Here is a 24313-nt window from a genome sequence, read left to right as displayed (position 1 = left end):
CTAAAACGAGGAGTAGGCTTTGGAGAAGGAGGGAGGATGGAGCGCCAGAATATCTATCTGAAGCAAAATGGCTTTTTGTGAAAACAGAGAGGGGGGGAGAAGAGCCGAGGAAAAGAGGCAGGTAGATGATGTATTCCAGGAAGCCATGCCTGGCAACCGGGTGGGGCGCAGGGAAAGGAAGAGGCAGAGAGATTATGAGGAAAGGAAGGGGGGAGGAGAAGAGAAGGGCTCCCCTTCAAGGAAAGGCGATATTAAGAGGACTCCCCCTTGAGTGTGGCCTCCATGGAGAGAGAGAGAGGGAGGGAGGCCTTGGGGCAGGAGAGGGCCTGGCTCCAGCTGGCCAGGCAAGGCCCCGCCCGACCCCCTTCCCTTCCCCTTGCCTCAGCTTCGAAGCCACACAGAAGGCCCAGCGGCTAACAGCCTACCTCCTGCCCCCGGCCAGCTGTAGCTCTCCAAGCAGGCGCGGCTTCCCTTCCTTTCGATCCGAGCGGCGGAGAGGCTCCTCCTTTTACCTCAGAGAGAGAGAGCCGCTCGCGCCCTGGCCCCCGGCGGCGGCGCGAGACCAGCCAGGCCCCGCCCCCTCCTCCTCCTCCTTCCCTGCCTTCCTTCCGTCGGCGCGAGAGACCGACCGTAGCCCCGCCCCCCTTCGGCCCAGGCGCGCGCCTCCCGCTCGAAGCCCCTCCCCCTTTCTTCCCTTCCTCCACGAGCCAGGCCCCGCCCCCTCCTCCCTCCCTTCCTTCGGTGCGAGAGACCGACCGTAGCCCCGCCCCCGTTCGGCGCGAGCCTGAGCCAGGCGCGCGCCTCCCGCTCGAAGCCCCTCCCCTTTTCTTCCCTTCCTCCCTCCCTCCACGAGCCAGGCCCCGCCCCCTCCTCCTCCTCCCTCCCTTCGGTGCGAGAGACCGACCGTAGCCCCGCCCCCCTTCGGCGCGAGCCTGGCCCAGGCGCGCGCCTGCAGCTCGAAGCTCCTCCCCCTTCCTTACCTCTCTCCCTCCCTGAGCCAGGCCCCGCCCCCTCCTCCCTTCGGCGCGAGCCTGGCCAAGCCGCGCGACTTTCGCTCGAAGCTCCTCCCCTTTCCTCCCTCCCTCCTCGAGCCAGGCCCCCTTCTCCCTCCCTCCCTTCGGCGCGAGAGACCGGCCGTAGCCCCGCCCCTCTTCGGCGCGAGCCTGGCCCAGGCACACGCCTCCTACGCGAAGCTCCTCCCTCTTTTTTACCTTCCTCCTCCCCCTCCCCTTCCTCTCTCCTCTATTCGGCGCGTGCCTGGCCCAGGCGCGCGCCTCCCGCTCGAAGCTCCTCCCCTTTTCTTCCCTTCCTCCCTCCAAGAGCCAGGCCCCGCCCCCCTCCTCCTCCTCCTCCTCCTCCCTTCCTTCGGCCCGAGAGACCGACCGTAGCCCCGCCCCCTTCGGCGCGAGCCTGGCCCAGGCACGCGTCTCGCGCTCGAAGCTCCTCCCCCTTTCTTTCCTCCCTCCTCCTCCGCTCTCCCTCCCTCCCTCCCTCCCACCGCTCGACCGCTTCACTCCAGACTTATGCTATTCACCTACCTCCACGTTTCGGCTGACGTATCCTTTCCTTCTCCCCCCCTTCTATTCCTCATCCACTGAGCCTGCCAATCATTTTTTCAGAAGCGCCCTCATTGGTCCGCTCTGACCAATAGGAGGCGTCTTCCCGCCTTTCTCGGCCTCCTGACACGTCTCGGGTTCCTATGCCATCTTCCCCCCCTTTCCCATTGGAGGGCGAGGAGACGTTTCTGCGCAAGCGTCGGTGAGCACCCGCGGGAAGTTTGTCCAATCTAGCTCGCCGTACCCGTCATCTCTGACTAAGGCTTTCAAAAGAAGGAGGCAGCGAGGGTTCCCTCCCCGTTCTCTCAGCCCGTCTCTCCCGCTCAGGTAACGGAGAAGAGGACATTACACCTACATTTAGGCTCGAATTCAGTGGGGAAAGGCTTGGGCTTTTGGAAAATGGCATTCATAACCTTTTGGAGATTAAAACTTTTTAAGGAAAGCATGACCATTCCCAGAAGAGCCAAAAACTCTTTAGAGTAGAATCTTCTCTTGTGATATACAACCAGGTGTAATTATACTAGGCAATGGTTTCAGTTGTTAGACTGAATAACCTGTTACCTCTGATCTGTTAGGAAAACAGAGATTTGCCAGTGCATAAAAAGGACACTGAAAAACACTTCTGAAGCACTGCTTTTTTATGCACTGGCAGATCTCTGTTTTCCTAACAGATCAGAGGTAACAGGTTATTCAGTCTAACAACTGAAACCATTGCCTAGTGTATATATATACATATATACTGTCCCATAAAGCAACTTGTTTATATCATGAACTCAAGAGACAAAAATGAAGTAGACTTGGATAAAAAATAACATAGTTGGTTTACTTACGGCCTTCATATGTTCAGCATACACAGCTACACAACTTATCAGTCCAGTTTCAGATATGATTGAGATAATTCTCTTTGCCATCTGGAGCCAGGACATCTGTTACAGCAAAACAGCATGCAAGTGTGTGATCCGACGTCTGAAGTCTTCTAAGGAACTAGAGAGTAAAGGAAGCTGCACACCAGAACATATATACAGGAAACAATAAGCAACAGGATCATAGATAAACATTATTAGAGAAGCTCAGTTCTTGTGGGGTTTTTTCGGGCTATATGGCCATGTTCTAGAGGCATTTCTCCTGACGTTTTGCCTGCATCTATGGCAAGCATCCTCAGAGGTGAGCCATAGATGCAGGCGAAACGTCAGGAGAAATGCCTCTAGAACATGGCCATATAGCCCGAAAAAACCCACAAGAACTGAGTGATTCCAGCCATGAAAGCCTTCGACAATACATTATTAGAGAAGGCTTGAAGAAAGTTGTCATTTCCAACATGGGGCCCTTTCAAGCTTCAAAGCTCCTTGAGATAGTGTGGGTTATAAATAAAGTATTATTATTGTTATAAAGTTAAAACTATGTCATCGCATTTAACTGCCACGGTTCCATCTTAGGACCTCTAATTTCGGAAGGGCCACTTTGAATTCCCAGTCAGGGAGCTCTAGTGTCATTGCATTGTTGTTATTATTATTATTATTGTTGTTGTTATTATTTGATACACGACAAGATTAGTACACAGCAAACAAGATCACTGTGCTGGTTTTTGTATTTGATAACACACCAGACACTTCCCAAGTGTCTAGGACAGTGTGATGTATCAGCAAATAATGTGTGCAGATCCAAGTTGGGTGACCTTTTGCAGCTGACAGCTGGTAATTCTGTCAGTCCTGATTGTTTTTAAATGCAGGCCAAGGTCTTTAGGCACCCAGTGTGCTGATCATCACTGGGACCACCTTTACTGGCTTGTGCCAGAGTCTTTGCAGTTCTATCTTTATCATCATCATCACAGGATTCTGTAGGATGCAGCCATAAGTGTAGTTTGACACCACTTTAACTGCCATGACTCTATGTTATAATAATAATAATAATAATAATAATAATAATAATAATCCTTTATTTGTACCCCGCTACCATCTCCCGAAGGACTCGGTGTGGCTTACAAGAGACCGAGCCCAAATACAATAGTAAAAACAACAGCAACAACAGACAGCAAAATAACTCAGAAAACAAAGCAATAACATTGACAACACACAATGACACAATTAAAAACAATGGCAGTGCCAAATGTAATAATTAAAATTAAAAGTGCTGGGCATGACCAGGTGGAGTGTTTTGGAGGGGGATGGGCATGCAGATATCCTAGATCTCTGATAAAGTGTGTTGGGACATAATGCTAGGAGTTTCCTATTCTGGGAAGGCACACTGGAACAACCACGTTATGGAATCATGGGAGTTGTCATTTTGCAATGACATTAGTCTTCTTTGCCAAAGGGGACTGATACCACACCAGACTACAAATCCCAAGGTGCCATAGCATTAAAGTGGTGTCAGACTGCATTAATTCCACAGTGTAGATGCACCCCATGACAGTTACAGTGGGGTCATAGCGCTATAATTGGGTGCTGTGAAGGCACCCTGAGCCTTAACATTTTCCACATGTGCCTTTTATTCAGTCAAGCCGTAAAAGTTATAAAGGGATACATGTGGTATTGGCAGCAGCAAACCTTGCAGAGCTTCCAGCTTTGTCATAACTCTAAAGCAAACTCCACAGCATATTGTCGGCAGTGTTAGTGCAGAAAGGTTTGCGATGGCCTTCCTCTGAGGCTGAGAGAGAAGGTTGCCCAAGGTCATCCAATGCGTTTTATTGAGCTGGGATTTGGACCCAGTAGTCCAGAGCCCAAACCACAACACTGTGCTGGTCCTTCCCAAAGGGAAATTGTTAAAATGAAAGCAGGACATGGTTGCAAGAGAGTCAAACAAAGTGACATCTTTTGTGTTCAGTTTTAAGTGCAGTAGTAGCCACAGTTACTGGACAGCATTAGGCAAGGAAAATGACATGTAATGACTGGCATCCCCAGCAAATCTTTCCAAGTACAGCTTCCCCTCCAGGAAGCCCTATGGGGCACATTCAAACTAATCTTTGAATGCACTTCAAAGGCAGCCTGACAGCTCAGTGTTTATATGATGCACACCACGATTAAGCCCTGCAGTGCACTTTAAGGGCTTTAAACTGAGATAAAGTTGCAGGATACTCTGAAATATAGCCCATAATGTGTGTCAGCACGTGTGGGCGTAATTTTTAACTCGCTCTTTCATAATGTGCACTTGTGAAGTTCTTTGGCAGTCTGCACATATGCAATTAGGGAGGGCCGAATTTTAAAAAATCTTAGATTCTCCCCAGTTGTCAAGCTGCAGACATTGCAGATTCTGGAATCAATTTGATAAGCACCACTTAGGCCTTGAAGCAATATTAGGATTTTCTACATCCGCACACCAAAAACTGCTTCCATCTCTGCTGGTTTCACATGTAGTCTGTAGATGTGACCAAGGAATGTATTTCCAATGAGGGACCTACTCCATTTTTCTTTATACTCCAGAGTGAAATCCCGTATAGCAGCTGGGCCCATCACAAACAACTGTGGATGGACGCACAGTGAATCATGCTGCACCATCTGAGTATTAAACAATAGCAGCAACTTTGCCTTTACCTGATAGGCAGTTCCCCAAAAAGCAGTGGAAAGTGGCTCCAGCCTATTTCAGACTATTTCCTAGGTAGCAGGAGAGTGTTTCACAAAAAGGAGGATTATCCCAGGAAAGACCCCCCCCCCACACACACACACCTCTGTTCCTTTGAACTTTTTGAATTATAGGTAACCTAAACTCATTAATTTTCCATGTGACCAAAAAAGTGAACCACACTGTAAATTAATAAATTCCAGTTATTACTGAAAAGGTTTGAAAGAGAAGACAATTAAAAAGTGAGGGATGCCTATATTTGTTCAGAAAATTATGCATTACAAAATAAAACTTAGTTTAAACTGAATACTTAAATTATGCCTTCTTTTCTTGGTAGTTAATCAGTTCTAAATTGACTGTGACCTTAATTCTTTTGCAGCCAAAGAAAAATCCTAGATAGCTGTTATATATTCTGTAACACTCAACCAGGCAAGAAATGTAGATTATCAAGATTCAGGTGTCCCACAAGCAGCAAATTGGCAAGACAAACCATATTATCACACCAGGTCTTTAAAGCGGGCAACCCGGCATTTCTGCCACCTGCAGAATTCTGGGAAATGTAGTTTGGGAAGGTGAGGACCACTGTAGCTGAGAATCCAAAAGGCTCCACCCTAAACTACATTTCCCAGAATTCTGCAGGTGATAGAAATGCGGGGCAGTCCGCACTAAAGCCCTGGTGTGATAATGTCACAAGTTGTGTTTCCCTAAAAGATTCACAACCTGTGTGGTAAAGTCTTGCGTATGGCCTAAGACGACTTCAGTTCTGAGCTATGAGAAAAATGAGAGGGAAAAGCTTCAGTGAAACCATAATTTCAATTAATGACTTTCATAAGGCCTTCATTTAAAATAGTGCTGTATTCCTCTCCTAAGTAATGCATCTAATGACAACTGCTTTAAAGAGTACCATATTTCCCATCAGACTAGTGGTTACTGAAAGAATGAGTAAAAGGGAAGCAAGTGTAATTACGGATATCATAGTCCCTTCATCATAAATATTCTGCAAACAGCTTTTATTACTTCTGGGAAATGGCCCAAGTAATTATTCAAGGAGCTTCGGAATTTGCGTGTGTGTAAAATCATCAACGGAGGCCTTATTTGCCAGATCTTTCTGGTTTCTCATCTTAGCACTTGTTTAAGAGATATGTTTATAATTCTTAATTAAGAAAATATGTTACATAAGAATAAAAAAGCAAAAATACATGTAAGAAACAATTCAGGTTTAATAGACTCTATATAAATGTGGCCACAACCCACTTGTAAAATTTTATATGCGCTACCATGCTTTGCTGCCAATGACTATGCAAAGCGGACAAGTTTTGGAACCTGCAAATGAGTTACTGGTATATTAATAAATGTAAAGTTAATTAAACTAATAAATTTATAGTAATCATAATTACTACTTGTTTTAATTAAACAAGAAATATTTTATTGATTGTGATGTATAATTGATTGTTTTAATTGTTTATAATTGTTTTAATTGCTGTTTATATATGTTTTATTTTTATTGTTTGTGTAGGCATTGAATTGTGCCTTTTGTAAGCTGCCCTGAGTCCCCCCTCGGGGGTTGAGAAAGGCGGGGTAGAAATATGCAAAATAATAATAATAATAATAATAATAAATGCATTCTACATGAACATGGGTTCGGTGTGAATCAAAAATGCAGCTTTCATGTTTGAAATCATTAGGAATGGAACTGAACATTAAAATGCTAACATTTTTCTATTTATTTAAATCAAATAACAATATTCTAATTGTGTGTTGTTTTCTTTTGTCCTTAATCTAAAATAAAATTTGAGGACAGGGGTAAACACTTTGAACTTTTTTTCCTTGCCAGTCCTGTTGATAAGCTTTCTTCTTCTTTGGTATCTAGTGTAATCCTTTCAATTTATACTTTTGTTAGCAAATGGAGGCAGCTTCCAGTAACTGCTTTCCCTTTTGTTCGGGGAAGCAATAGTCTTGATCAGCTACATGAAAATGAGCAGCTGTTGTGTGGCAGTGCTCTAAAAATACATTGATTACATCAGTAAGTTAATGTTTCTTATCATTCTCTGAGGTTTTAGCAAAAGTGTCTGATAACTTGTACAACAGAATTACATTCAAGCAGTTTCAAAACAGCAGGTTCTCTGTTACTGAATGATACATATTCTGAGTTGACAGAAATGCTATTCTCTCTTCTTTAGATTATCAATGGTGAATGCAAATAATTTATAATTTCTAAGTAATTTAGATTATTTATTTTATTTATTTGTGATATTTGTATACCGCCCTTCTCAACCCCTAAGGGAACTCAGAGCGGTTCACAGTGTTGGTCACAATTCAATGCCATTGATAAGAAACACTATAAAACATCAAAATTGATCCTCCCCTGATTAAACATTATTGAACACATCACATAAAATAAGATCACACATCACACAAAGACATAGCCGTTAATCCGTAAACAGTTCTGGGGCATTGCACTTTCAACTTTCACTTTAAGTATTCCTATGATGGGCTGAACACTTGGCATATAGCTGTCAGGTATATAGCTGTCTCCTAAAGGTCAAGAGGGAGGGGGCTGACCTGATCTCACTCAGGAGGGAGTTCCACGGCCGTGGGGCCACCACTGAGAAGGCCCTGTGAGGCCGGTGGGGTCAAGAGCAGCAGCTTCCCAGGAGATCTCAATCTACGAGCGGGTTCAGAGGGGGAGATATGTTCGGACAAGTAATTTGGACCGAAGCTTTTTAAAGCTTTATAGGCTAAAGTCAGCACTTTGAATCGTGCTCGGTAGCTAATAGGCAGCCAATGGAGTTGCCGCAGCAGGGGGGTTATATGCCTCCTGTGTGACCCCCCAGTTAACAATATGGTTGCAGCGCGTTGGACTATTTGCAGCTTTTGAACAGTCCTTGAAGGCAACCCCACATAAAGCGCATTGCAGTAGTCTAAACGGGATGTAACATCAGTATGGACTACTGTGGACAAGTCCAACTTCCCAAGGTATGGGTTTTAATTGCACTGACACTGTTTGATAATTGTACCATGTAAACCGCATTGAGTCGCCTGTTTGGGCTGAAAAATGCGGTATAGAAATAAAGCAAATAAATAAATAAATAAGTCTTAGTTATGCGAATGCCCCCCCCCCCCCCCCATCACTGCCAACACCTGGGGTTCCAGGCTCAGCAAAGAGTCCAGGAAGACTCTCAAACTGCGAACCTGCACCTTCAGGGGGAGTGTAAGTCCATCCAGCACGGGCTGTAACCCTATACCCTTGCAACTGACCAAGAGTATCTCTGTCTTGTCTGATCCCAACCTCAATTTAGTTTTTTCCAATTTGCAGCTAGATTCTGCTCATGTTTAGAGTTGAAACAGATGACCACTGATCATTCATGAAAACCATAGTTCCACCTTAGAGTTTATGCACATATCCCTCCTCCCATTGGGCCCTACCATGACATCTCTAAGAGAACCAAATCTCTCCTTTATTGCCAGAGATTAGAGCATGATTGATCAACCACAGAAGATCCAAGATCATGTAGATGGCCAAAAAATGGGAGGTTGGGAGAGAGAAATGGTCAGTACTCTACTTAAGGTTTTGAAAAAGTATATTTTAATGTAAAAAAAATCAATTTCTTTCAATCATTTAATGAGTCAGTTTTAATTATTGAAATGGCTAGTAATTAATTTAATTGCAATCATCATTTAAATCACTAATATGAAATTGAATCCTATTGCTTCATGTTACATTATTGTGTATTCAGAGACTTGGGGCTTGTTAGATGGTAAGTACATACTAAGCTACTTGTAAAATATTGTTTGTCTCCCCAACTTCTCTGTTCCTTTGAGAAGACTGGCTGGAATGAGAGGGAACATACTCATTGGATACTTCATGTGCTGAATCGGACTGATCAGGTTTCTCTCTGTTGTCTGTTAGTGTTATTTTCAATCTTTCTAGCAAGCCTGGGCTCATTATGCGCTTCAGCTTTTTTGACTCCCCCCCCCCCCCCACACACACACACACATGCTTTGGATATATGTTTATCCATATTTTCATTTTTCCTTGTTTTTCTAGGAATGTCCAGAAGTGAAATGACAAGAGACGGAAGCAACAACAGTGATACTGCCAATATGTGCTTTGGAAAGGTCTGTAACATCTCCTTCAGCTTTGTGTGAGATTTTCAAGTGGAGCAGGGGGTCCCCGTCCTTTGTTTCTTTGTATCCTGTTAGGGATAATAACCCAGTTCAGATGCAGTGGGAGTCCACTATTTGAAATAACGCCTCAGACATGACCGTTTCTCCTCTTTTTGATTGAAAGTAGTGAATTGTGTTTTGATATCAGATCCCAAAATGGAGCTACCATGTGAAGCATCAATACAATATCCCTTATAATTTGTTGTTGTTATGTGTCATAAAGTGAGCACCAGTTTAGGCCAATTCTATCATAGTATTTTCTTGGGAAGATCTATTCAGAGGAGGCTTGACATTGCTTTCCTCTGAGGATGAGGGAAGGTAACTGCCTGAAATGGATTTGTGTGACTGAGGAGGAATTCAAACTCTAGTCACACAAGGTACTAGATCAGTGCTCAAACTACTCAGCCACACTGACTGTGTCCTTATGGATTATATCTTTAGAAATACAAGTAGACTGAGAGTTCAGTATGATAAAACTGAGTGAACTCAATAATAGGTGAAAGCTGCTAAAATGTATTTTTTTTTTGGTTCAGTGTCAATATACAGCAGATGAGTACCAGGCCATTCAGGCTGCCCTAAGACAGAGACTAGGCCCAGAATACATCAGCAGCCGGCAAGCTGGAGGTGGACAGAAGGTAAAAAGTGTATATACAGAATCTTTGATTTCTTTATACTGAAAACTATCCATTGATATCAGAGAAATGATTTCCTAGGCAGGGGTAATTCAAAATGTTAACCAAACCCTTGAGAAGCATGTTGTAAGCTTTCTCAGAAATGACATGCGATAATCTATGATGGGTTTGCATGGGCTACCCCCAATTCAGCCTGCTTAATACCATCCTTTGATCTCCTTGAACCAGATAAAAGGTTATTTATTTCATATCAAAAGCATTTAGTATAAAATAGTAAAAAAAGCATTTAGTATAAAATTAGTATAAAACTGATAAAAATAGAAGGAGCACAGGCAGCTAAATATCTTTTGACCAAAAACGGGCAATGGCAATGGTAGCCTCCAACAATTCTTCCTCTGTACATGAGGCAGGGCATAGTGGACAAGCATACAGATGCAGAGTTGTCTGTTCTGCTCCAGTCACGTAAAGTGTGGGGTTCTTCTAGGTAGTGCCATTTTACCAGGTTGTCTTTTGATCTGCCCACTCCACTTCAGAGTCTGTTCAGGGACTTCCAAGTTGCCCATTCTTGGTTTGCCCCTGGCTTTCACAGTGTTCAACCTTGTTTCTCTCACATTTAGCAGCAACTTCCCGTCGCACATCGGGGGGGGGGGGGGGGGATGCCTGCTAGCTTGTAGAGTTTATCAACAGGTATAGGTTTAAGACATCCTGTGATTATTCTACATGTTTCATTCAATGTTATGTTCACCTACTTTGCATGGCCAGACCTATGCCAAATTCAGGAGGCATACTCGGCAGTTGAGTAAGACAAGGCTAGGGCTGATGTTTTTACTAATTTTGGGTCTGCACCCCATGTGCTGCCAGTAAGTTTCCACAGGATGGTATTGGCTTTCAAGCACAAAGCAGATGCAGCCAATACCAATTGGTATTGGTATTGGCTGCATCTGCTTTGTGCTTGAAAGGTAAGATAGCATCTACCTGCAGAAAGACTGATAGCTCTGGCTACTAGATTTGCTGGTTGTCCTCTTTGGAGTGTAGGGTGCGATTGATCTACACTTTCCATCATCTCTTCAAAGTGGCCTTTCACAGATGTAAAGAGATAGATGAGTATAATACAGGAAATGCTTCGATCTGTAATGCACAGTCCTGATCATTTGTACTACACTTTACTGCGAATTGCATTGAGATTCTGACATACTTCGGTGTAACTCCTAATTATATCTTAAACACTAGCTTTTTTATACCGTTCTCATTTTACAATTCTTCTTCCCTGAAGATACCATTCCACTGCTCTTGCCTGAATCCCATTACACTCATTTTGTGAGCTACTGTAACCATGAAAAGCGCAATATAATTATATACACCAATATATTGTATGCACAGTATTTTTTTCTATTGCTGTTATTCTAACATACTACTTAAAACGTAACCATAATAACTGTTGTTGTTCTGTGCCTTCAAGTTATTTCCGATGTATTGTGATCCTACGATGAACCTATCATGGGGTTTTCTTGGCAAGGGGAGTTCAGAAAGGAGTTGCCTTTGCCTTCCTTTCTGTGGCTGAGTAGGGATTTGAACCCTCATCTCTAGAGCAGTGGTTCTCAACCTGGGGTCCCCAGATGTTTTTGGCCTTCAACTCCCAGAAATCCTAACAGCTGGTAAACTGGCTGGGATTTCTGGGAGTTGTAGACCAAAACATCTGGGGACCCAAGGTTGAGAACCACTGCTCTAGAGGCATAGTCCTGTGCCCAAACCATTACACCACACCAGCTCTTACATAATCACTGTTACAGAGAAGCAAATATGTGCATCCATTATATCAATGAATTGATTAATTTTTAAGTGGGCATTATTTTTATGTTATACATTGATCCTATTCATAAGTTCTAATATAATATAGGAGCAGGAGAGAAATACACTACAGCAAAATCATATTTCCCTTTCTTTGTGCTCTTCAGGTTTGTTACATTGAAGGACACAGGGTTATCAGTCTGGCTAATGAAATGTTTGGCTACAATGGCTGGGCTCATTCTGTCACTCAGCAGAATGTTGGTAAGCACGAATAAAAACTTAGACCACTTGTCCGATGCTAAGAGAAAATGTGATAAAAAAAGTTCCTGTTCAAAATGCCATCTGAGCAGAAGGAACCAATAAACCAAAGGGTTTTAATAGACAGTGGAGTGCTGCTTACAGAAGACACTTGGATCCAACAGTGGAGTGGTTTCCATTAATGGGATTGGGGAGCAAACTTTGCTCGTTGAGGGAGCTTCTTGAACAGCATGGCAGGTGGCTTAGGGGAGCTAAAGGAGGAAATCGTGAAAATTGTTCCTCTATCCCACTTTCATAGTAGGAGGATAGATGGACAACGCAGTTTTTGAGTTAGTCACTGAAATGGCAGCTTGAAACAGTTAATTTACTGGCTAAAAAAGAATGAGTTGACTGTATCAACAATGGCTTTTGGGTGGGGGGTATGGCCTTGTTACATACTGATTGGGATTTGCATGTCTGAAATAGCAAATGGGTATGATAATTCTGCCACCTCCACAGCACATCCATCTGCTAATCTTTAATTCATGATATCATCTTCTGTGTTTCTCCTAAACACCAATCTTCATTACTCACTTTCTCTGCAGTTAGATTTTCCTGTAAAACATCCTCCTAACAATATTGACTCTGCACACTCATGTTTTCAATCCTATTGCAATTGCTGCCAAATGATCTCATTATCCCTTTTACTGTTCGCTGCTAATACTGTTCTCCAATTTCCTGTTATCTAAACTAGAAACATAATATTTAGACTACAGATGGACAACTCCTTGGGGTCTGAAAGCTGCATTGGCCTTCCATGTGTTTTAGGGAGCCATGTCCTAGTCTATGTGAAATCTTTGGCTCAAAATATGCTCTGCTCCATCCAGTGTGCCACTCTTCTCCCTCCACTGAGATTTCTTGGACCTATGAGGACACTTTTTGCAATCGCAAATCAATTTCTGTCTGACTCTGTGTCACAAAAAGGCATGTTGTATTATTGTATATATATATTGTATATACATATAATATTTATAATATTATAATGTAATGCAATATAATATAATAATATATTATAATCATATAATTATATTACATGTAATATTACTAATAATATTACAATATAGTGGTATGGTGCAATATAGCAATGTTTAATGCTGATATTGAACTATACTAATAATATAATATATTGTATGTAATGTATACCTTGTAAGCTGCTCTGAGTCCCCTTCGGGGTGAGAAGGGCAGCATATAAATGTCGTAAATAAATAAATATATGTAATGTAATATATAGTATATATATCTATATACTATTTATAATGTTATGCAATATAATACTAATACTAATAATATAAGTATATATTTATATTACATGTAATATTACTAATAATATTACAATATAATGGTATAGTACAATATAGTAACATTTAATACTGATATTGTACTATGCTAATAATATAATATATAATATATTATATGTATTTTTGGGGGTAATCCAGCCTGCTAAAACCACATGAGCTAGGTTTATGCAGTTCATGGGAGAGGTTTCTCATGTAAAAGGCCAAGAATGCTGCTACATTTTGGCATAAAAATGTTTTCAGAAAGTTGGGTGAGCTTTGACTGGAAAGCATCCCTGGGGCCACATTTTCCCTACCTTTGACTATCACATGTATTACCTTATGCTTCAGCTACCTTTGATTTTGTATTTAAGTTGCTTGAAACTGTTTAGATTCAGACTTCTATGGAAGAAATAAAACATGCCAGAGAATACTCTGATCCTACATGGAAGAATTATTAAGGATTTACACAATAGTCATCTCTAATGTTCAGATTCCCAGAAGGCAATATTGCTCATGCTCTTGAGAATTCTAAAATGTTGCTACTAATGAAGCTGTCTAGTCAAATAAATTAAACATAAACTGATGAGAACCTTGTTGATTCTGCCACTGAATATTAACATGAATGAGACTAAATTGTTATAATGCTGTGGGTTAGAATGATTAGCAGTATGCACCCAATTTTTAGCTGGCTGAATTTGGCCTTAAAAATATTGGAAAGTGGTGCTCCACATTCTGTTTTCTAATCCCAAAATCGTAGAGGTCTCTCTGCTTAGGCATCCCATGCAATATTCTACTGAGCAGTGGAAATCCAGAGCAGATGATTTTCCATTCTCTGCTTGAAGAGTTACTACAACAATTCTGAGCAGTTGGTTCAAAATCTTTGGTACTGTTGTTATTGTGGGCCATCAAATTGACTCCAACTTATGGCAACCCTATGAAAGAGAGACCTCCAAAGCTTGATTCATCAAGTAACTTGCTCACATCTTTCAAACTCAGGGCTGGACTTCTCTGTTTAGTGTATTTCATTACCCAGTGTGAGTTTGCATTTTGACCCTGGGGCCTGTTCTCTGAAACAAGCTTAACAACAACAACAACAACAACACCATGATACGAGGATTTAAAGATTGAACTGCAGAGTCTGGCACAAGCCAGTAAAGGTGGTCCCAGTGGTGATCGGCACATTGGGCGCAGTGCATAAAGACCTCGGCCTGCACTTAAACACAATTGGGGCGGACAAAATTACAATGTCAGCTGCAAAAGGCCGCCCTACTGGGATCTTTACGCATTATTTGCTGATACAGTCCTAGATACTTGGGAAGTGTCTGACATATGATCCAATACAACAACCAGCATAGTGATCTTGTTTGCTGTGTACTAATCTTGTTGTGTTTCCAATAATAATAATAATAATAATAATAATAATAGTTATTATTATTGTTATTATTAGTATTAGTATTTATAGGCTGCCGTATGTCTCTAGGGGGATTCAGGGTGGCTTCGGGGCAAAAAGGCAATTAACACATAAACACATAAATCAAAAACAGTGCAAAGTAGCATCAATATAAACTCATATATTACTAAACAAAAATAAAATTAATAATTAAATAAACATAATTATTCAAACAAGCTCCATAAAAACCTACAATACCAAAATGCATAATATAAGTAAAATAATTTTAAATGATTTCTACATCAGCTATTCTTGCTCCATGTATGACAAAAGCCTTTATTTTAAAACCCTGAGCATCACTTCACTTTTGTGGGCGATCAGTACCATAGTCAGATGGGGGTACTACAGTTCCTGCATAACTTGATCAGAACTGGCATGTTGATTTAATGTTTTCAGTCTATGGTTCATTATTTTGTTTTCCCCTCTGTATCGTGTCCATTAATTGTACTCCTGTAATCTGTTCTAGTAGAGAAAAAGTATTTGTCCTGTCCTATATGGTAGCCCCTCAAGTATTTTAACAGTATGATCATGTATCTCCTTTGTTTTCTCTTCTGCAAGATAAACATACACTGCTCCTTCAGCCTTTCCACAAAGGCCTTTTTTTCTATGCTAATAACAATTTCCATTGCTTTTCCTCGAACCCACTTCAACATGTCTAATCCTTCATAAAATAGGATTCCCTGGTGGCGCAATGGATTAAACTCTTGTGCCGGCAGGACTGCTGACTGACAGATAGGTGGTTTGAATCCAGGGAGAGTGCAGATGAGCTCCAGTCTGTCAGCTCCAGCACCCCATGCGGGGACATGAGAGAAGCCTCCCACAGGATGGTAAAATATCCGGGCGTTCCCTGGGCAACGTCCTTGCAGACGGCTAATTCCCTCACACCAGAAGTGACTTGCAATTTCTCAAGTCCCTTGTGACATGAAAAAATATTATTAAAATGCATTGTCCAAAAGCCATCTGCCCATGCCCTCTAATCATTGGTGTAATTGTTTATTTCTGCTTTTGTACAGATTTTGTTGACCTAAACAATGGCAAGTTCTATGTGGGTGTCTGTGCCTTTGTGAAAGTCCAACTTAAGGTAAATGGAGGGATGTACCTTTGTGATATTGATACTATGCACATAAATGCTGCCAATGTTGCTGCTCGTCAGTTAAAAAGATGCCCCCTCATTGTTATCAGTGCTATCAGTGGTTGACAAGGATTACATTTTCTCTGTTTGGCTTTTCACATCAAGTAAGATTCTAAAGAAGAAGAAAGCCCTTGCTTAAAACATAAGTCTCTGATTTTCCAAGTGTCAAGTTATACAAATTGCAGTATGTTGGCCTTGCCATTTATTATTTTCTGTTTGCTTGCACTTTCCAAGGTGAGGTTCTGATTCTAAAAAGTTTAAAGTTTTTTAACTCTAAAAGTTAAAACATGCTTCACTAGCATAATTTTGCAGATTAAATTCATTCCAAATCCCTGAGAATTTCAGAAAACTAAAATAGCTGCAATGCCCCATTAGGCTTATTTTTACACAAAATAAGAATGAAGAGTAAGGTCATTGAAATGACTTACAGGCAAAGGGCTATGTAGTGGCTCTTACAGTTTACTCACATTGCAGGATGGGGCATACCATGAAGATGTTGGTTATGGAGTAAGTGAAGGTTTGAAGTCTAAGGCCTTATCACTCGAAAAAGCCAGGAAAGAGGCTGTTACAGATGGACTGAAGAGAGCACTAAAGTAAGTGCTAACTTGTTCATAACTCACGAGATCCGTAAGGACAGGGAGCTGCATTCTAAACAACATTCTCTCTCTCCCCCTCAGGTGCTTTGGTAATGCTCTTGGGAACTGCATCCTGGACAAAGATTATTTGCGGTCAGTGAATAAACTTCCCCGTCAGGTGTGTTGCTTTGAGCTCCCAACAGTTGTATAACATAGTTCCGATTTCAGCCAAGAAACCTACCTTCCTGCAGTGAAAATGCCAAATTCTGCAGTGAGCACATGTTGTTGTTGTTCATTCGTTCAGTCGTCTCCGACTCTTCGTGACCTCATGGACCAGCCCACGCCAGAGCTCCCTGTCGGCCGTCACCACCCCCAGCTCCTTCAAGGTCAGTCCCATCACCTAAGGGATGCCATCCATCCATCTTGCCCATGGTTGGCCCCTCTTCCTTTTTCCTTCTACTTTCCCCAGCATAATTATCTTCTCCAGGCTTTGCTGTCTCCTCATGATGTGGCCAAAGTACTTCAGCTTTGTCTCTAGTATCCTTCCCTCCAATGAGCAGTCGGGCTTTATTTCCTGGAGGATGGACTGGTTGGATCTTCTCGCAGTCCAAGGCACTCTCAGAACTTTCCTCCAGCACCACAGTTCAAGTGAGCATATAGATCATATAAATTACGTAACGTGTTTTCATGACTATGATGAGTGGTGAGGATGACTAGTAAAACTTCAGGAGGGACATAGTCCTAAAGCTGCAGCATCCTTTTTATTTTCTACCCCACGTTCTGTTCTGTCTAGAAGGCTTCTTAAAGTAATCTATGTAGTATTTTTAAACATACAGTTAAAATAATGAATCTTTCAGAGACATCATATAATCTTTCAGAGACATCATAATAGAATCGCAGCTTGGGAATTCTTCTGAACTCATTGCTGAACTCCAGGTTTCAGTGGTGGCCAGTTACGCCTGTACCCTTGGCCATGGTAATCCACACTCTGGTTACATCCCGAATAGACTACTGCAACACGCTCTACGTGGGGCTGCCTTTGAAGACTGTTTGGAAGCTACAAATGGTTCAACGGGTGGCAGCCAGACTGCTCACTGGAGCGGTGTACAGGAAGCATACAACCCCACTGTTATGTCAACTCCACTGGCTGCCAGTCCACTACCGAGCACAATTCAAAGTGCTGGCTTCAGCCTACAAAGCTCTAAATGGTTCTGGCCCAGCTTATCTATCTGAATGTATCTCCTGCAGAGTTTTAAGATCATCTGCTGGAGATGAGAGACAGGGCCTTCTCAGTCGTGACCCCACGGCTGTGGAACTCCCTCCCCAGTGATGTTAGGTCAGTCCCCTCCCTTCTGACCTTCCACAAGAGAGTGAAAACATGGCTTTATAACCAAGCCTTTAGGGAACTTGTGCAATAGATAGACTTGGAACAATGTACAATGACCATTGGAATGGCCCGGATTGTACTTGTGGATTATGTGCTTAACTTTGAAGGTATTGTTTTTAAATGTTTTCATTGTTTTAATGTACTTTTAAATTCTGTTTTAATATTTATTTGAGTGTACATTGCATTTTAGGGCATCAAATTGTTGCCTGTATGTAAAGCCACCTAGAGTCCCTTTCCCCCCCTCCCCTCCCGGGTGTGTGTGTAAGAAAGATGGGATAGAAATGTCATAAATAAATAAATACTATATTAATTTTCCTCTTTTTTTAAAAAAAAGCCCTTTACTCTCCAGTTATCCTTACAAACTGGGTTCTTTTGCATTTGCCTCACCCAAGTGAATCATCACTTAAGCTTCTGCCTTCTGATCATTCTGCTATTAACTGCCCACAGCCCATGGAGTTAGTCACTTTTAATTGTTCTGCTATCCATGATGGCTCTTGGATGTCGGATGAAAAACTGCAAGTTACATCAAAGGAACACTTGATTTGATCTCTCAAGCTCTCCCAAGAACGTTAAAAGCTGTGAGGTTCCTTGCAAAAAGAGCCACAAACTCCAAAGACTTCAGTTTTTATTGTCAGAAATCAAGGCTGATCCATAAAGTACATGTTACTGACTGAACCTGAGTGAGAAATCCATTAAGTTAACACAAATAAACCTCACTTGCTCAGTTGACAAGGGTTAAAAGCCTGATGTGATTAAGCAAATTCTGTCAGGAAAGAGGCATGTCTGTTATGAGGCTTTGCCAGTCTGTGAAATGCTTCTGTTGCATCTTGAATCTCTCTGGCTACTGAACACCATTTCCCCCATTCTTTTTACTAGATGCCTCCAGATCTTGATTTAAGCAAAGCTAAACGACAGGACTTTGAGCCTGCGGTAGAAAAAGCAAGATATGGTAGCTGCTTGCAAAAGGCAAGCAAAGGCCAAAATCATCTGTCCGCAGCCACCCCTGGCAGTTCTGACCAGTGGAACTCTTCGCGAAGCTCGGTCGAGCAAGACCAGCAGAACAGGTAAGTGCTCTGGTCAGTTCACATTTTGCAATGGGCATGCATTCCGAGAGTTTGAAAATAAATAGCATTTGTGTTACAGTCACACTGTGATTTTCATCCTTACTCAAATTCAGTATCCATCTATTCCTGATCTGCATCGTCTCCCACAGTGAGGGGATTGGTTTCCAGGTGGAAGGCGGTCCCGGTCGGGGTTGGCTTGACACAGCTTCCTCTTGGCATATTTCTCTCTTTTGCCCTCCATTCGTGCCTCTTCAAATTCTGCAGCACTGCTGGTCACAGTTGACCTCTACCTGGAGCGCTCACAGGCCAGGGCTTCCCAGTTCTCAGTGTCCATGTCAGAGTTTTTAAGGTTGGCTTTGAGCCCATCTTTAAATCTCTTTTCCTGCCCGTCAACATTCTGCTTTCCATTCTTGAGTTCAGAGTAGAGCAACTGCTTTGGGAGATGGTGGTCGGGCATCCAGACAACGTGGCCGGTCCAGCGGAGGTGATGGCGGAGGACCATTGCTTCAATGGTGGTGGTCTTCGCTTCTTCCAGCACATTGACATTTGTCCGCTTGTCTTCCCAAGAGATTTGCAGGATTTTCCAGAGGCAGCGCTGATGGTATCGTTCTAGGAGTTGCATGTGACATCTGTAGACAGTCCACGTTTCGCAGGCATACAGCAGGGTTGGGAGGATAATAGCTTTATAAACAAGCACCTTAGTATCCCTATGGATGTCCCAGTCCTCAAACACTCTCTGCTTCATTCGGAAAAATGCTGCATAGTAAACATTTTTATCCAAGCAAAGATGCTGAACCTTTTTAAGGAGGGGATTCAGCACCTTGGATACCCAACTGAGGTCTGCCATAAAGCCCAAATCAGATGCACTGTTTCTCTGATATGGATCTCACTGGAGTGTGTGACAATATTGGTAAAAATGATCGGCTTGTTTTTTTCATAGCGAGGCCTCCCTGGCCTTGGAGTGTGATGCAACTTACCAGCGGAAATTACGGCAGAAGGAACTTCAGCAGCAGTTCAGACAAGAGATGCTGAAAAAACAGCAAATCCAATCAGATACTTCAGCTTGCAAAGCTACAGATCTAGGTAAAATATTAATAAGAATCTGCAATTGGTGTAATATCAGAAGCTCAGAATGGCAGACCGATCCTTCCTCCTGTTTTAAATATGTCATTGTATCTCATGCGCTTTGGGCCTGCTCACCACGCATGCACTCTTTTTCCAAGGAGAGTGCATGTATGGCGAGCAGGCCCAAAGTGAACGTGCCTGCCAGGGCCTACAGCCGAGCGCCAAGTATACACTCTCTTTGGAAAGAGAGTGTGTGCATGTGTGGTGAGTAGTCCCAAAGCGCCCAGGTCTGCCAGGGCCTGCAGCCAAGCGCCAAAAATCAGGCAACCAAAAGGTTACCATTCCCACTTGCCTTTCATTTCACTGGTATGTCCGTATCAGAGGGGATGTACTATTTCATGTCTTCCGAATAAACAAAACACGAATGAAATGAAGGAAACGGTAATCGGGCCCATGACCAATATACATATATAATAAATGAAAAAAACACAAGGTTGTATTGCAGTATAGCCTTTGTCCAATGAGAGGGGCTCCTATTAAGCATCACAGACAGCCATCCTATCCTTGTGAATTAGCATTGTGTTCAGGTTTTCTTCTGAAACCCATTCAGTTCATATCTTAGCATGATCAATCATCACCCCTTACTTGACGTTCAGCCTATTTGGCGTTTTGCCTGCCAGGGCCTGCAGCCGAGCGCCTGGTAAGAGGCACTGGGTGTTTGACTGCAAGCTCTGGCAGGCGCGAGTGTTTTGGGCCTGCTCGCCACATACACACTCTCCTTGGAAAGAGAATGTGTTTGTGGCGAGCAGACCCAAAGCAACCGCGTCTGCCAGGACCTCTTACTTGGCACTTGGCTGCAGGCCCTGGCAGGCGCAGGCTCTTTAGGTCTGCTCGCCACACACACACACACACTTTCAAAGGAGAGTGTGTGTGGCAAGCAGGCCCAAAGCGCCTGTCCCTGCCAGGGCTTGTCCTGCAGGTGAGTGCTAGCCCTAGAACTGAGGGGAAGAGGGGTGAGGAAAGTCCATGCATTGCTACCAGTGGGGTGAAAACATTTGTTTTTTTTGGAACTGGGATGAAAAAGCTTATTTGGAAAGGTGTTTTTGGGAGAGACGCTCAAAAACTAAAATAGGGCCTTACAAATGAAACAAACAGAAATGGATAGTGATTTTATAGAAATGCACAAGACTACTATCTATGCTTCCTAATAGACACATAAAGAAAACCATCAAATTTGAAGCTGCCAGATTTGATTAAGCAGTGCATTAATTATGTTGCAGATTATTTTTTAATCAAACTTTAAAAATGGGTATTTTTTGCTAAAAAAGGTGCAGAATATTCTGTAATTTATTATTATTTATTTACCATATTTATACCATACCCTTCTCACCCCGCAGAGAACTCAGGGCGGCCTTACAATAGGCAGCAATTTGATGCCGTACACACATCTTAAAATAAACCATTCCAATTAAAATCAGACAATTAAAACACAAATTATTAAACATCAATTAAAATCAGTGAATGTATTAAATTGCAAAGTTTTTTTCAAGCAATGGGCAGTACCTTTTGTTTGTTACTCAGCAAGCAGTTTAGCTGATTAATAAACAAAAAGTAATAATCACTAGACAGTCCCCAAATTCATCTTTTGGAAAAGTTGAAGTCTCAACCAAATTGATGAAATGAGATATTTTGCAGCATTAATTAACCATACCGGTTAGATATAATGGTTCAAATTGGAGATTACACATGTTTTTTTCCCCCATTTTGGAAATAATTGTAGCCTGAAAGACTCAAATCAACAGGAGCAACTCATCTGTATGAATGGAGGGGATGAAGGGAACAACTGCTGAAGAAATCTTGACCCAGAGCATTATTCACCTTATCAATCTGCCTAGCTGAAAAAGTTCCACAGTTCAATTATTGGTTATATTATTTCAACTATGCTAATGGTTTTGTAAAAAACCAAAATTACATTTTTTTTTCTGAGTTGTGGGTTTTTCAGGCTGTATGGCCATGTTCTAGAACATGGCCATACAGGCTGAAAAACCTACAACAACCCAGTGATTCCGGCCATGAAAGCCTTCGACAATACAATTCTTTTTTTCCTCTCCAGATTTGAAAGCAAATGTGTCTATGTCAATAATCTAAATCCAGAAATGTTGTATTACCTGTGTCAGCTCTAGTATCCTCTTTTATCTCTTTCCAGAAGAATGCAGTCTCCCTGCGATGAAACATGCCAATTCAGCCCAACTGGAGCCTTCTGTAGCGGAAGAGTTCCTTGCAGGTGAGTGAAGAAATTGTGTGCTGGCAATTTTGCCTTTCTAAAATGTGTGAAGGACAGCTAATGGAATGCTTATGAATCAAAAGTAAACTGCTTCTTTCCTCTGGTTCGCTTGTTACACAACTATTTTTCTGGTGAAAGGGGGGCATTCAGGAAGGCTATAAGGGATGAAACAGTGGGTCCATGTGTTCATCTTGTTGTGGAGAACTTCAGGTTTTATTTTAATATGCATGTTTGCTACATGAATGTCTAGCCTTATCCTGGTTGTGCCTGCCTCTGTTACAATTTGGTCCTAATAGTAATCAGACTTGAATGGTCAATAGTTGAGCCATCGCTACTAATGTTCAACTTATTTCAGATGACCCCGAGCTCTGGGATTTGCCTTTGGAGGCTGCCGATCTCAACGTTACCAGTCATAATGCGGGATCTGTGCAAACCCGTTCCTCAGGCACGCCTCTTGGACAGCATCAAATGATGACTCGCAGTAGGACCCCGCAAAGACCAAACCAGCAGAAACCCTGGGCACAACTTGCACCATCGCATGTCTCCACAAGCCCTAGGCCTCACTTACTAGGTACATTATATAAGAAGTATAGAAACAAATGGATCTAGCTACAGAACTGGTGACAGAGGAGCAAATTATACTTTACATTCTTGAATATAATACAGAATGTGGAAGCTGGAAAGACTGCTATGCACTAGAGCTTTTATGTTACTGCTCTCACACGGACAGTCCTAAGGCAACGGTTGTCAAAAGTATGTGCTTCAGTGGTTTTGGATTTCAACTCCCAGAAGGGCATCCATCTTGGTCTATGCTCAAATTATGGATATGAGATCCAAAACCACTTGGAGGATCACAGCTTGAGAATCACTGCTTTAAGTGTCTTCAGGTCTTCTGGAACGCAGAGGTGGAAAACCTCAGATTTTTCTACTGCTTTCAACTTTCACTACATCACCTTCAAATTCAGAGCGACATACATCCAACTAAGTATTCTTAAATGTTTATGGTGTTCAAGGTGAACTCTCAGGAAAGAATAATGATCATATAACTGCTTACTTCACTTTGCTGCAGAGAGAAGGCAAAAGTAGGCAAACTCTCTTAATGTATGAGAGTCTTTAAAATAAATGTTATTTAAACTATTATTTCTCTTTCAGCCGAGGGCAGTCCATACAGGAGAGGCCAGGGAATGAAGAAGAGAAGACTGGAGTGCACATAACATGAAATGCTTAGTTATCATCTCTCCAGATTTTATTCCAGAAACTATTTGGTTGGATAGTTTCACAACTGAGAATATTCTTCACGTTAGTATGCCCAGAACTAAATGAGGAAAGATGTGTATACATGTTGTGTATAGCTTTGCAATATTTAACTGAAAGCTGGGAGTTATCAACTCTGATCACATTCCATTAATTGCTGCGACTCTATATCCAAATACAAAAATGTGCAAGCGTCCTTTGTTTTAATTTAACAATATTAGTTTTAGCAAGAGCAGATGATGTATACAAATAGACTGACATGTGCTCAGTTGGATAAAGTTGCCAACTAGTTGAATTAATCTGACTCATAACATTTTAACAGTAACATTTTTAAAATCCTAGTGGACCTTTTGTGGAATAAAACGTTTAAGTATTTGCCATGCAACTGTATCAGGGTACTAATTTTACTGACTACCCTGTATTAACATGCCTAAAGGTTTTGTTTATGAATTTCGGTGTACATGTGTATTTTCAATCTTAAACAAAGGTCCTAGCTTTGAAAAGACTATGCATAAAAACTGAAGACACATGCAGTCTCTCAATTGTTTACTATGTGCTTATCCGATTCTCTTTCAAATAAAGACAAATCATGGAGGTTTCTGACCTAGCTATGGAAGTTTGTTAAGCCAGTTCTTGAAGCTGATATAAGTATCTTCCAATATCTTAAGTATGGTATGAAAACTTAGTATTGTCTGCCTTGGTAAAGGCAGTTCAGGTGGAATGTATTTTACAATCTAAATGTTAAAGAGCTTTAGATGTGTGCTAGTGCTGCTACTTCTGTAGAACAGGGAAAGAAGCAGGAAAGATCAAACAAACCTTTTCTTTGT

At 42.0% G+C, this 24313-nt stretch overlaps 2 protein-coding genes across 17 annotated transcripts in view; one reads left to right on the top strand and one right to left on the bottom strand.

Moving 5' to 3' along the window:
* ERC1 (ELKS/RAB6-interacting/CAST family member 1) overlaps positions 1–592 on the bottom strand; it is a 167247-nt gene extending 166655 nt beyond the window's left edge. For 12 of the 14 annotated variants that reach the window (XM_067469265.1, XM_060776717.2, XM_060776721.2 and 9 more), the window contains exon 1: positions 426–591. The gene's annotated coding sequence lies outside the window, so the exon portion shown is untranslated. Of the gene's footprint in view, positions 1–425 lie in introns of all 14 variants that reach the window. The other 2 variants (XM_067469263.1, XM_067469264.1) reach the window with 1 other exon arrangement.
* Positions 593–1697: 1105 nt separating this feature from the next.
* On the top strand, positions 1698–24089 carry RAD52 (RAD52 homolog, DNA repair protein). 3 transcript variants are annotated; one of them, XM_067469270.1, is made up of 13 exons: positions 1698–1883; positions 8583–8664; positions 9163–9233; positions 9815–9916; positions 11869–11962; positions 15739–15806; positions 16332–16450; positions 16535–16610; positions 18696–18883; positions 19824–19966; positions 22155–22232; positions 22588–22803; positions 23385–24089. In XM_067469270.1, exons 3-13 carry the CDS (start codon positions 9165–9167, stop codon positions 23444–23446), a joined length of 1215 nt encoding a protein of 404 aa, XP_067325371.1. In that variant the 5' UTR covers positions 1698–1883; positions 8583–8664; positions 9163–9164; the 3' UTR covers positions 23447–24089. The 3 variants fall into 3 exon arrangements, with proteins under 3 accessions (XP_067325371.1, XP_060632721.2, XP_067325372.1); XM_060776738.2 differs by lacking the exon at positions 8583–8664; XM_067469271.1 differs by lacking the exons at positions 1698–1883; positions 8583–8664; positions 9163–9233 and having other exon boundaries at positions 9840–9923.
* The last annotated feature ends 224 nt before the right edge of the window (positions 24090–24313 follow it).

Source organism: Anolis sagrei, chromosome 5 (assembly GCF_037176765.1).
Source record: "Anolis sagrei isolate rAnoSag1 chromosome 5, rAnoSag1.mat, whole genome shotgun sequence".
NCBI lineage: Eukaryota > Metazoa > Chordata > Lepidosauria > Squamata > Dactyloidae > Anolis > Anolis sagrei.
Note: the sequence above shows the minus strand (reverse complement) of the source record. Positions and strands in the feature narration are given on the sequence as shown.